We start from the raw sequence: 14,361 nt of genomic DNA on the forward strand, positions 1-14,361 counted from the left end.
CAGCTAGAGGCAGGGCTTTCTCTTTTAGAGCTCCTCTATTATGGGATGGTTTGCCAATCCGTGTGAGAGAAGCAGACTCTGTCTCTACCTTTAAGTCTTTACTGAAGACTCATCTCTTCAGTAGGTCTTACGAATTGAGGTGAACGGCAAGGCACTGGCAAGAGGAACCACCCTTTCTGTGTCTGTCTGGCCGGGTCCCCACACTCTCCTGGGATTCTCTGCCTCTGACCCTATTACGGAGGCCGAGTCACTGGCCTGCTCGTGCTCTCCCATGCCGTTCCTATGAGGGTGTTTAACAGTACAGCTTCCGTCCCTCTCCTCGCCCCTACCTGGGCTCGAACCAGGGACCCTCTGCACACATTAACAGTCACCCTCGAAGCATCGTTACCCATCGCTCCACAAAAGACGCGGCCCTTGCAGAGCAAGGGGAACCACCACTTCAAGGTCTCAGAGCGAGTGACATCACCGATCGAAACGATATTAGCACGCACCACCGCTAACTAGCTAGCCATTTAACATCGGTTAAAGGTGCATCAGGTCATTTGTATTTTATTTCACCTTTATTTAACCAGGTAGGCCAGTTGAGAACAAGTTCTCATTTACATCTGCGACATGGCCAAGATAAAGCAAAGCACTGCGACAAAAACAACAGAGTTACAAACAAACGTACAGTCAATAACACAAAAGAAAAATATATGTACAGTGTGTACAAATATAGAAGAGTAGGCAATTTATTTTATATTTCACCTTTGTGAAACAGACAACACAGACAACACAGAGTTACACATGGAATAAACAATAAACAAGCCAATGACACAATAAACAAGTCAATGACACAGTAGAAAAAAGTAAACATACAGTGTGTGCAAAAGGCATGAGGAGGTAGGCAATAAATAGGCCAGAGGCAAAATAATTAGTTTAGCATTAATGCTGGAGTGATAGATGTGCAGATGATGTGCAAGTAGAGATACATACTGGAGTGCAAAAGAGCAAGAGGATAAGTAACATTATGGGGATGAGGTAGTTGGTGTGCTATTTACAGATTGACTGTGTTCAGGTACAGTGATCGGTAAGCTGCTCTGACAGCTGATGCTTAAAGTTAGGGAGGGAGATAAGACTCCAGCTTCAATCATTTTTGCAATTCTTTCCAGTCATTGGCAGCTGAGAACTGGAATGAAAGACGGCCAAAGGAAATGTTGGCTTTGGAGATGACCAGTGAAATATACCTGCTGGAGCACATGCTATTGGAGGGTGTTGCTATGGTGACCAGTGAGCTGAGATAAGGTGGGGCTTTACCTAGCAAAGACTTATAGATGACCTGGAGCCAGTGTGTTTGGCGACAAATATGTAGTGAGGGCCAGCCAACGAGAGCGTACAGGTCGCAGTGGTGGGTAGTATATGGGGCTTTGGTGACAAAACGGATGGCACTGATAGACTACATCCAGTTTGCTGAATAGAGTGTTGGAGGCTATTTTGTAAATGACATCGCCGAAGTCAAGGATCGGTAGATACCCTCGTAAAACTGGCTATGTTTGGCAACATGAGTGAAGGAGGCTTTGTTGCGAAATAGATAGATTTCTAGATTTGGATTGGAGATGCTTAATGTTTGTCTGGAAGGAGAGTTTACAGTCTAACCAGACACCTAGGTATTTGTAGTTGTTCATATATTCTAAGTCAGTACTGTCCAGAGTAGTGATGCTAGTCGGGGGTCAGGTGTGGGCAGCAAATCGGTTGAAGGGCATGCATTTAGTTTAACTAGCATTTATAAGCAGTTGGAGGCCACGGAAAGAGTGTTGTATGGCATTGAAGCTCGTTTGGAGGTTTGTTAACACAGTGTCCAAAGAAGGGCCAGTTGTATACAGAATGGTGTCGTTTGCGTAGAGGTGGATCAGAGAATCACCAGCAGCAAGAGCGACATCATTGATATACACAGAGAAAGAGTCGGCCCGAGAATTTAACATTTAGTCAGTCACCAATTGTGCAAATTCTCCCACTTAAAAAGATGAGATACATGCTGTAATATTACAGGCCTCTCATCTTTTTAAGTGGGAGAACTTGCACAATTGGTGGCTGACTAAATACTTTTTTGCCCCACTGTATAGAGAACAGAGTCGGCCTGAAAATTTAACCCTGTTGCACCCCCATAGAGACTGCCAGAGGTCCGGACAACAGGCCCTCCAATTTGACACACTGAACTCTATCTGAGAAGTTGTTGGTGAACCAGGCGAGGCAGTCATTTGAGAAACCAAGGCTATTCAGTCTGCCGATAAGAATGAGGTGATTGGGGCGACAGGTAGCCTAGTGGTTAGAGTGTTGGACTTCTAACTGAAAGGTTGCAAGATCAAATCACCGAGCTGACAAGGTCAAAATCTATTGTTCTGCCCCTGAACAAGGAAGTTAACCCACTGTTCCTAGGCCGTCATTGAAAATAAGAATTTCTTCTTAACTGACTTGCCTAGTAAAATGAAAATTGACAGAGTCAAAGCCTTGGCCAGGTCGATGAAGATGGCTGCACAGTACTTTCTTTTATCGATGGCGGTTATGATATCGTTTAGGATCTTGAGCGTGGCTGAGGTGCACCCATGACCAGCTCAGAAACCGGATTGCATAGTGGAGAAGGTACGGTGGGATTCGAAATGGTTGTTGATCTGTTTGTTAACTTGGCTTTCGAAGATTTTAGAAAGGCAGGGCAGGATGGATATAGGTTTATAAGGGTTTGGGTCTGGAGTGTCTCCCGCTTTGAAGAGGTGGATCTCAGACGAAAAGAGGTTGAACAGGCTAGTAATGGGGGTTGCACCAATTTCGGCTGATAATTTTAGAAAGAGAGGGTCCAGACAGCTGATTTGTAGGGATCCAGATTTTGCAGCTCTTTCCGAACATCAGCTGTCTGGATTTGGGTGAAGGAGAAGCAGGAGGGGGGGGCTTGGGCAAGTTGCTGCAGGGGGTGCTGAGCTGTTGGATGGGGTAGGGCTAGCCAGGTGGAAAGCATGGCCAGCCATAGAAAAATGCTTATTGAAATGATTGATTATCGTAGATTTATCGGTGGTGACAGTGTTTCCTATCCTCAGTGCAGTGGGCAGCTTGGAGGAGGTGCTCTTATTCTCCATGGACTTTACAGTGTCCCAGAACCTTTTGGAATTAGTGCTACAGGATGCAAATTTCCGTTTGATAAAGCTAGCCTTAGCTTTCCTAACTGACTGAGTTTTTTGGTTCCCGACTTCCCTTAAGTTGCATATCGCGGGGGCTATTCGATGCTAATGCAGAATGCCACAAGATGTTTTTGTGCTGGTCAAGGGCAGTCAGGTCTCGAGTGAACCAAGGGCTGTATCTGTTCTTAGTTCAACGTTTTTGAATGGGGCATGGTTATTTAAGATGGCGAGGAAAGCACTTTTGAAGAGCAACCAGGCATCCTCTGATGGGATGAGGTCAATATCCTTCCAGGATACCCGGGCGAGGTCGATTAGAAAAAGCCTGCTCGCTGAAGTGTTTTAGGGAGCGTTTGACAGTGATGCGGGGTGGTCGTTTGACCGCTGACCCATCACGCACGCAGGCAATGAGGCAGTGATCGCTGAGATCCTGGTTGAAGACAGCAGTGGTGTATTTAGAGGGCAAGTTGGTCCTGATGATATCTAAGAGGGTGCCCATGGTTACGGATTTAGGGTTGTACCTGGTAGGTTCCTTGATAATTTGTGTGAGATTGAGGGCATCTAGCTTAGATTGTAGGATGGCCTGGGTGTTAAGCATATCCCAGTTTAGGTCACCTAACAGTATGAACTCTGAAAACAGATGGGGGCTATCAATTCACATATGGTGTCCAGGGCACAGCTGGGGCTGAAGGTGGTCAAAAACAAGCGGCAACGGTGAGAGAATTGTTTCTGGAAAGGTGGATTTTTAAAAGTAGAAGCTCGAATTGTTTGGGCAGAAGGGTAGAAGCTCGAATTATTTAATTTGTCATAGTTTGTCAAATGTTTTGATAAATTGAATATTTAAATCCAATTTCTAGTGGTATTTCTCTTTCAAGTCCTTCTGTAGTTTGAATATGAAAGGCATTGTGGTTAATCTCTTCTATTAACTTGGTTGAATTGATTGATTGAATACCAGGCAGGCTGCGGCATTCTAGATAAGTTGCAGGGGTTCGATGGCACAAGTGTGGCGCCCAGCTAACAGCGAGTTGCAGTAGTCCAGACGGGAGATGACAAGTGCCTGTATTAGGACTTGCGCTGCTTCCTTTGTGAGGTAGGGTCGTACTCTACAGATGTTGCAGAGCATGAACCTGTAGGAACAAGTCACTGCTTTGATGTTTGCAGAAAATGACAGGGTGTTGTCCAAGGTCACGCCAAGGTTCTTTGCACTCTGGGAGGGAGACACCGGGGATTTGTCAATTGTGATGGAGAGGCCTTGTCTGGGAGGAACAGCAGCTCCATCTTGTCGAGGTTGAGCTTGAGGTGGTGGGCCGACATCCAAGCTGAGATATCTGCCAGGCACGCAGAGATGCGTGTCACCGCCTGAGTGTCAGAGGGGGGGAGTAGTATTTGAGTGTCATCTGGATGGCAATGATAGGAGAGACAATTTGAGGATATGACAGAGCTGAGTGACTTGGTGTATAGAGAGAAGAGGAGAGGACCTAGAACCGAGCCCTGGGGGGACACCAGTAGTGAGTACGTAATGCAGTCACAGATCCTCTCCACGTTACCGAGTAGAAGCGCTCTGCAGGGTAGGATACAATCCAAGAATGTCCAGAGCCTGAGACGCCCAGCCCTGAGAAGGTGGAGAGGAGGATCTGATGGTTCACGATGTCGAAGGCAGTGGATAGAGCTAGGAGGATGAGAACAGAGGAGAGTAAGCTTTGGCAGTGTAGAGAGCCCCCCTTGACACAGAGGAGCCGCACTTGAGTGACCCGTCTTGAAGCCTGACTGATTATGGTCAAGAAGAACATTCTGAGAGTGATAACGAGAGATGTGATCAGAGACAGCATGTGATCAGAGATACCAGTCTGTAGTTTGATGTCAGAGAACGAGGGTTGGTTTCTTGAGAAGTGAAGGGGCTCTGGACATTTTAATGTCAGAGGGGACGTAGACAGTGGTCAGGGATCAGTTGATGAGGGAAGTAAGGAATGGGAGAAGGTCAGCAGAGATGGTCTGGAGACGGGAGGATGGGATGGGGTCGATAGGGAAGGTTGTTTGGAAGGCTGGACCTCACAAGTTGCATGATTTCATCTGGAGAGAGAGGAGAGAAAGAGATCAGCGTAGGATAGTTCTGTGTGAGTGGGACCAGTGGACTCAATAGGCTGAGTGAATGAGGAGCGGATGTCATCAGCCTTCTTTTCAAAGTGGTTGACAAAGTTATCTGCAGACAGGGAGGGAGTGGAGGATTAGTTTCAAGTTTCAAGTTGTGCGTGCACAAGTCAAGTGAAATGCCTTTCTTGCAAGCTCCAAACCCAACAATGCAGTAATCAATATCAATGAAGAGCTAAAAATAACATAAGGTAGAACAAAAACACTAAAAATAAAAATAAGAAATAATAAGAACATGAGAAAGTCAGACGTTATATACAGGGTCAGTTCCAATACCATAATTGCAATGTGCAGGAATACTGGAGTGATAGTGGTAGATACAGTATGTATAGAGGTAAGGTGACCAGGCATCAGGATATGATAAACAGAGTAGCAGCAGTGTAAGTGATGGTTGCATGTGAGTGTGTGTGCATGTGTGTAGAGTCAGTATAAATGTGTGTGCATGTTGTGTGTGCTGGAGTGTCAGTGTGCGTGAGTGTGTACAGTCGTGGCCAAAAGTTTTGAGAATGACACATTTTAATTTTCACAAAGTCTGCTGCCTCAGTTTGTATGATGGCAATTTGCATATACTCCAGAATGTTATGAAGAGTGATCAGATGAATTGCAAAGTCCCTCTTTGCCATGCAAATGAACTGAATCCCCAAAAACATTTCCACTGCATTTCAACCCTGCCACAAAAGGACCAGCTGACATCATGTCAGTAATTCTCTCGTTAACACAGGTGTGAGTGTTGACGAGGACAAGGCTGGAGATTACTCTGTCATGCTGATGGAGTTCAAATAACAGGCTGGAAGCTTCAAAAGGAGGGTGGTGCTTGGAATCATTGTTCTCCCTCTGTCAACCATGGTTACCTGTAAGGAAACACGTGCCGTCATCATTGCGTTGCACAAAAAGGGCTTCACAGGCAAGGATATTGCTGCCAGTAAGATTGCACCTAAATCAACCATTTATCGGATCATCAAGAACTTCAAGGAGAGCGGTTCAATTGTTGTGAAGGAGGCTTCAGGGCGCCCAAGAAAGTCCAGCAAGCGCCAGGACCGTCTCCTAAAGTTGATTCAGCTGCGGGATCCGGGCACCACCAGTACAGAGCTTGCTCAGGAATGGCAGCAGGCAGGTGTGAGTGCAGCTGCACTAGAGGTCGACCGATTATGATTTTTCAACGCCGATACCGATTATTGGAAGACCAAAAAAGCTGATATCGATTAATCTGACTTTTTTTTTTTTTTTTGTAATAATGACAATTACAACAATACTGAATGAACACTTATTTTAACTTCATATAATGCATCAATAAAATCAAATTAGCATCAAATAAATAATGAAACATGTTCAATTTGGTTTAAATAATGCAAAAACAAAGTGTTGGAGAAGAAAGTAAAAGTGCAATATTTGCCATGTAAGAAAGCTAACGTTTAAGTTACTTGCTCAGAACATGAGAACATATGAAAGCTGGTGGTTCCTTTTAACATGAGTCTTCAATATTCCCAGGTAATACATTTTAGGTTGTAGTTATTATAGGAATAATAGGACTATTTCTCTCTATACCATTTGTATTTCATTAACCTTTGACTATTGGATGTTCTTATAGGAACTTTAGTATTGCCAGTGTAACAGTATAGCTTCCGTCCCTCTCCTCGATCCTCCCTGGGCTCGAACCAGCAACACAAAGACAATAGCCACCATCGAAGCAGAGTTACCCATGCAGAGCAAGGGGAACAACCACTCCAAGGCTCAAAGCGAGTGAGTAACGTTTGAAACGCTATTAGCGCGCGCTAACTAGCTAGCCATTTTACTTCGGTTACACCAGCCTCATCTCGGGAGTTGATAGGCTTGAAGTCATTAACAGCGCAATGCTTGACGCACAATGAAGAGCTGCTGGCAAAACGCACGAAAGTACTGTTTGGATGAATGTTAACAGCGCCTGCTTCTGCCTACCACCGCTCAGTCAGATACTTGTATGCTCAGTCAGATTATACGCAACGCATGACACGCTAGATAATATCTAGTAATATCATCAACTATGTGTAGTTAACTCGATTGATTGATTTATTTCTACAAGATACGTTTAATGCTAGCTAGCAACTTACCTTGGCTTACTGCATTCGCATAACAGGCAGTCTCCTTGTGGAGTGCAACAAGAGGCAGGTCGTTATTGCGTTGGACTAGTTAACTGTAAGGTTGCAAGATTGGATCCCCCGAGCTGACAATGAGAAAATCTGTCATTCTGCCCCTGAACGAGGCAATTAACCCACCGTTCCTAGGCCGTCATTGAAAGTTAGAACATGTTCTTAACTGACTTTCCTAGTTAAATAAAGATTAAATAAAGGTGTAAAAAAAAAATTGGTCCAAAAATACCAATTTCCGATTGTTATGAAAACTTGAAATCGGCCCTAATTAATCGGCCAGTCCGATTAATCGGTCGACCTCTAATCTGCACACACAGTGAGGCGAAGACTTTTGGAGGATGTCCTGGTGTCAAGAAGGGCAGCAAAGAAGCCACTTCTCTCCAGGAAAAACATCAGGGACAGACTGATATTCTGCAAAAGGTACAGGGACTGGACTGATGAGGACTGGGGTAAAGTCATTTTCTCTGATGAATCCCCTTTCCGATCGTTTGGGGCATCTGGAAAAAAGCTTGTCCGGAGAAGAAGAGGTGAGCGCTACCATCAGTTCTGTGTCATGCCAACAGTAAAGCATCCTGTGACCATTAATGTGTGGGATTGCTTCTCGGCCAAGGGAGTGGGCTCACTCACAATTTTGCCTAAGAACACAGCCATGAATAAAGAATGGTACCAACACATCCACCGAGAGCAACTTCTCTCAACCATCCAGGACTAGTTTGGTGACGAACAATGCCTTTTCCAGAATGATGGAGCACCTTGCCATAAGGCAAAAGTGATAACTAAGTGGCCCGGGGAACAAGACATCGATATTTTGGGTCCATGGCCCAGACCTTTATCCCATTGAGAACTTGTGGTCAATCTCAAGAGGCGGGTGTACTTACGTACACCTCTTAGAGGGGAACGCAACACCCTGCTACAACTCGACCCCCCGTGGAGTAAAAGTGGTATGGGATTGTAGGTGCGAGTAAGGATGACAAAGGCTGAGAATTTACTGTTTACTGGGAATTTATTCCTTCACACGGTGCATTTGGGAAAAAGGGGCTGAACAGAACCAAAGCAAAGAAAGTAAATGTCAAAGCCTCCTCTCCTACCTTACCTGCCTACCCACTACTTATCTGACTTAGCACCACATGGTGCACTAACCAAAATATAGGGGGTGGTCCGCCGAGGTCTTACCTAGTGTGTATAGACAGTAAATACCACGGGTTATGTATGCCCGCAGGCCTCTTGCCTAAGCACTCCCTAGGTGCCTTCCCCTTCCCCCCTGGGAACAAATGAAACAGAATAACACAAATGTAAGTAAACAATTCCAATAATCAAAACCACTGCATCCTATTGGCACACACATACCTCAGAAGCAGTGGCTATACAATACTTAACAAAAAACTCTGAACAACAACAAACACAGAATTTACCCATCAGCACGCACGCACACACACACACTGTCACGTTCTGACCATAGTTCTTTTGTGTTTTCTTTGTTTTAGTGTTGGTCAGGACGTGAGCTGAGTGGGCATTCTATGTTGTGTATCTAGTTTTCCCATTTCTATGTTTGGCCTGATATGGTTCTCAATCAGAGGCAGGTGTTAGTCATTGTCTCTGATTGGGAACCATATTTAGGTAGCCTGTTTTGTGTTGGGTTTTGTGGGTGGTTGTTTCCTGTCCAAATAGGACTGTTTTGGTTTTTCACATTTGTTGTTTTGGTATTTTGTAGTGTTTACGTTTACGCTGCGCTTTGGTCCGATCCTTCGTCCACAGAAGAAAACCATGACCCCCCCCCCCCCTCCAACCAACACAGGACATATCAATAATCTCTCTTATTAACAACAGAACATAAGCCATTATATAGCTGGAGAAGGAGTCTGTAATGGGATACGAGAGGGCGGGGTCAGATCTCCAATCATCGATGTGGCCGACCAATCAGCTGCTTGGGGGGAATTTCAGGAAGCCATTTCCTGAAACACACATACAAACAAAACCACAACACAGAAACTGGGGAATGTAACATGGACAAACAAAAACCCACATATTCTGACAAACTCCAAGCATTGATTATGCAAGAATGGGCTGCCATCAGTCAGGATGTGGCCCAGAAGTTAATTGACAGCATGCCAGGGCAGATCGCAGAGGTCTTGAAAAAGAAGGGTCAACACTGCAAATATTGACTCTTTGCATCAACTTCATGTAATTGTCAATAAAAGCCTTTGACACTTATGAAATGCTTGTAATTATACTTCAGTATTCCATAGTAACATCTGACAAAAATATCTAAAGACACTGAGGCAGCAAACTTTGTGGAAATGAATATTTGTCATTCTCAAAACTTTTGGCCATGACTGTAGACTCCTGTGAGTGTGCATAAAGACAGTGCAAAGATAACAAATAAAATAGTCTGTATAGCCATTCTGTTAGGTATTTAGCAGTCTTATGGCTTGGGGATAGAAGCTGTTCAGGAGCCTGTTGTTGTCAGTCTATGGCTTGAGTGGCTAGAGGGAGGAGAAGGTAGAAAATAGTTTCCTACGGTTAAAGAGAGAAGCTTGAAATGTAGAGTGATAGAAAGTGGCTTTAGCAGCATGTAGAGAAGAGGGAGTGAAAGGATGATAGGTCATCCTAGGAAGTTTAGTTTTCCTCCATTTTGGCTCAGCTGCCTGCAGCACTGTTCTGATAGAAGGGTTGCTGTCAAGGGGTGGGGATTGTCTTTAAAGCCTACAGTGAGAGGAGCAAACAGGTATAGAAAACATACACATAGTTGACAAACCTACAAAAGAGCAAAATTAGATCATCTGAAAATAACTAGGAAAGATCAAGTGAGAGAATGCTGTGGAGCCTTCCTCACCTTCATTCCTCGAAAAACTCTGAAGAACTGTCTTTGTTTCAGCGACAGTCTTAGTTTTGCCCCTTAATCCTGGTTGATGTGTCAACAATCAGCTGCAGGTTATGAGCAATCAGCAGTTCACACCAAGTATGCTACTGGAAAGACAGGCAGCACTTTAAGTAGATGACCCTAGATAGCAAAAAGGCCGTACTAGACAACAACAGATTAAGACAAAAAAATGTACTTTCACTCCTGGAGATATCAGGAGTCTTTTAGCTATGGCTAGAGATTGAAGCTATATTTAGAAACTGGAGGTAGACATGGTAATAGATGATCATCAGCAGTGTCTGAAAACATGGAATAAAATAAGAAATAAAGATGCATAACAAATTGGTGATAGACATGTAATAAGTAATGGAGTCTATTACAGAGTACACCATTTACAAATCACTGTGTGGAGAAAGCGGAAGAGATCCTCTTTGACTTCAGAAAGAAGGCTGATTTCATTACTTCAGCTGACCCTCAATTGAGAACAGGTAGAGAGGTGCATCAATTTCAATTATTTAGGGACTATTACAGGCAGATGCCTTAACTTCACTGAAAACACAGTACATTTCACATTTACCTGCTATGGAGACTGAGGCGCATCAATGTAGTTCCCACAATCCTGCAGAGCTATTACACCTGCCACATTTTACATCAAGCTGCGGAAGGTAGTCAGTATGGGCTCTGCTGTCTGAGAGCAGCAGTGCTCAGGTCTTTAGAGGCTGTATGACACACAGGCAAATGAAGAAGGCGACCCAAAGAGCTGGGGACTCAATTCACAATCTGTGTGGCTTCTTCCAGAGTCTGCCCTCTGGTCTGAGATACAGTACATACACCAGCATTCATGACCAACTGAGGCAGGGGCAGCTTCATTACCACTGCAATCCGACTGCTCACTTAGATCAAGGAGCTATAGAAATTCTAAGTAAAAAATGTTACTAGTACATTAAGGTAAAATAAATGAATCCAGCAATGGGTGTGTGATGTGTGTTCCTATCATGTGAATTTTGCAAAGTTGGTTTGGGGTGTCAAGGTCACATGGTTATGGTTCTATTGAATTTGGAGTGATTTTTTATAAATATATACAGTACATAAAAAACTATGAATAATGGACAGTTGAAAAGAGGCTGCTAAGTGACGTGGTTGAAGACCTATTGATATGTTAAATTTTCATATATTTATATTAAATCATGTATTTTATAGGAAAACCCAAGTGTGTGCAACCTGCCTCTCTATATAAAGAATAATGGACAGTTGAAATGAGGTTGTTAAGTCACCTGGTTAAAGAGTTATTGAATTTTTACATTTTCAAATATTGATTATAAAATTGTGTAAACACTTTATAGGAAAACCAAACGGTGTTCAATGTGTTTCCCTATGATGTGAACAATACAAAGTTGGTTTAAGGTGCTTAGGTCATGTGACCAAGGAGATATTGAATTTCTAAGTAAAAAAAGATTAGAAAGAATAAATTACGGTAAAATAACTTTTTTTAAACTTCCGAAAACCAAAGGGTGTGATGTGTGTCAACATTCCAAAGTTGATTTGAGGTGTCTTGGTCACATGGTCAAGGAGCTATTGAATATTAAGTGATTTAAAAAAAATCTATGAAGCATTGACTAGGTATCCCCCTTTCCTTTCATTGTATGAGAAAACTAAAGGGTGTGCAACATGCTTCACTATATAAGGACTAATGGACAGTAGAAATAAGGTTGCAAAGTCACATGGTGAAATTTGAATATTGTGATCATGCACTTTGTTTGACAGTTCCTAACTATTTGCATTACCACAGCACCAGGCTCCCTACACTGTTGCCATGTGATTATGAAACACGGGTCGGAATCTGGAAAATAAGACGTGCAATTTTGTACACCTTTATTCCTTCATAAATAACCCAACCTAAGGTACTGTATGTAGCTCAAATCATTTGGGAGCTATTGAAGTTTTTAGGTCCTAATGTCTGGTGAATATCGAATCTCAAACCAGCTTTACCAAGGTACCCTCAGATGACTATCTTGATGCACTATAAGAGTATACAGACAATATACTTTTTAAAATATATTTTTGCAATAATAATTCCAGAGACCTGGAATTCCAGAAGGATTATATATCTCCCCTTCACAAGGCTACCTTCATTAACTTTTAACATCATGTACCCATTTTTTTGTTACATGACTTTTGACCCTAAATAATCCACCCATGTCACAGAGACAAATCATTCCTCCACAAAATGAAAGTATCCTTTCATGACTGCCTCCTCTCCCTCATCTCATTACCATGTATTACAGTATTCTATAACAATGTTATAGAATGCATTTGACACTTGTGTCTTATGAACACTCTGCACTCAGCACATGAAGGATCCAAGTTTGTTCAAATAACCATCCATGTTAATTTTATACGTGACTGACAACTACTCTATTTTCATATGTGACCGAGAGTTCAAATTAATGAATTTACAGAAAAGAATCAATCAATCAATAATCAGTGTGTTTAAATTCTCAGGTGGGTTTTAGTGTTTAAGAAGGGCTACCAATCGAGGGAGGAGACCGTCCAGAGCTCTGTCATCACCAAGCTGAAAGGAGTGGTCATGACCAACAACACGGAAACTGGACTTCGCCTGTGGGGGCCTGAGGATTATGTCATACCTCCAACGGTGAGATTCAGGGACTTTTTGGGAGGTTTTATGTAAACAGGTAGAGCCGACACACAGTACACAGCCTACTGCTAAATGATTCATTCAAGTCTTATTGAGGTGAAGCCAAAGCTCAGTCAGTGATATAGCATGTCATTGATATTGTATGTTTTCAAGTACAATGAGTAACATTTTTATGAGGTATCTCCATTAACTCATTTTCATCAGTTTTCAATCACACCCAACTGATTTTTAAAGTAACAGGCCACCACATGCAGCTTTACTTCACATCCACAGAGACAGTATATCTGGCTATAGCATGAGAGAAGTGCACTTTATGAAACATTGGCATAAGCATCTTTGTCAGCTATTTTGAACATCCATTTGGTACTGTTTTAGCATATGAGAAGTTGACACGTGTTTAGAGTGCTCTTCAACTCTTCTTTAAATCATGTTTATCTTGTATGGTCATGGAAATGTCATTGGACGTTATACTGTACAGGCTGTAGAGCAACAGGACAATCGTTATATGCATTTTTAGCTATGAGTCTGTTTCCTCAATAGACACTCCATTTCATCTGTCTTGTTAAATAAAAGATAGGGAGTTGATTCTCAACTCTAATCAGTATAATTCACTTAACCTTTAGCGACTCAATGACTAACAGATTCAATAGAAAAGCCTGCTCTTGTCCACATGGTGAGCCTAGTCAGCCACCACTGGATCTCCTTCATTTTGTATTTTGTAAAACTATATTAATATGTGGTGAGAAACTGTGCTATTTATATTTAAGCTTATTAAAGGTTTTGACATAAGAATATGTATTTAGGGACTTAATTTTTTATAGTCAACACACAGTCCATCAGTCCCCTGACTAACCTGATTGAGGAAAGTATAGTTTTAGCTTGTTGTTGTTTTTCAGGGTGAACAGGTTTTCTTCATTGTTACAAATTACATCGAGACCCCGCATCAGAGCCTTGGGTTCTGTGCTGAGGTGAGTGAAAATCAATTTCGTACAACCATAATCTAGACAAAATCTTGTAAATATAATTTTTTTTCAAATATCCCCCTGAGATAGAGATTGGATGACTGTGCAGCTGAGATAGCAATACTTTAATGATCCAATCAAACAAGGATATTAAACTCCACTAAGTCAGCATTGATGATGCTATGGTTCTTACCATATATGGCAAAGTAAGCAGAAAGAAACGGCTAGTAATTTGAGGCGGATGTCAGAATCCAAACTGCATAGAGCTTTATTTGTAATGCCTCAGGCCCAACAGTTCTTTCCCCAGAGAAAGATGGCTTGACCTTGCCATTGTCTTCCAATAATTGCTTATTTGATGTTAAAGTACGCTTTCAGTGCCGCTATGATAAGTTATGAATGATTGATTCATTATATTTAATGAAGATAAAAACTTCATAGTATGAAGGGTTCAGTGTGTCACTGT

The 14,361-nt window shown here is 42.5% G+C and overlaps 1 protein-coding gene across 1 annotated transcript in view; it reads left to right on the forward strand.

Moving 5' to 3' along the window:
* Positions 1–14,361, forward strand: part of LOC109873165 (P2X purinoceptor 5-like) — a gene marked incomplete at its 5' end in the record, with an annotated part of 50,103 nt that overhangs the window by 19,864 nt on the left and 15,878 nt on the right. The window contains 2 exons of the mRNA XM_031808578.1: positions 12,783–12,933; positions 13,833–13,904. Of these exons, the coding sequence (XP_031664438.1) occupies positions 12,783–12,933; positions 13,833–13,904 (223 nt within the window). The remainder of the gene's footprint in view (positions 1–12,782; positions 12,934–13,832; positions 13,905–14,361) is intronic.

Source organism: Oncorhynchus kisutch, linkage group LG28, assembly GCF_002021735.2.
Source record: "Oncorhynchus kisutch isolate 150728-3 linkage group LG28, Okis_V2, whole genome shotgun sequence".
NCBI lineage: Eukaryota > Metazoa > Chordata > Actinopteri > Salmoniformes > Salmonidae > Oncorhynchus > Oncorhynchus kisutch.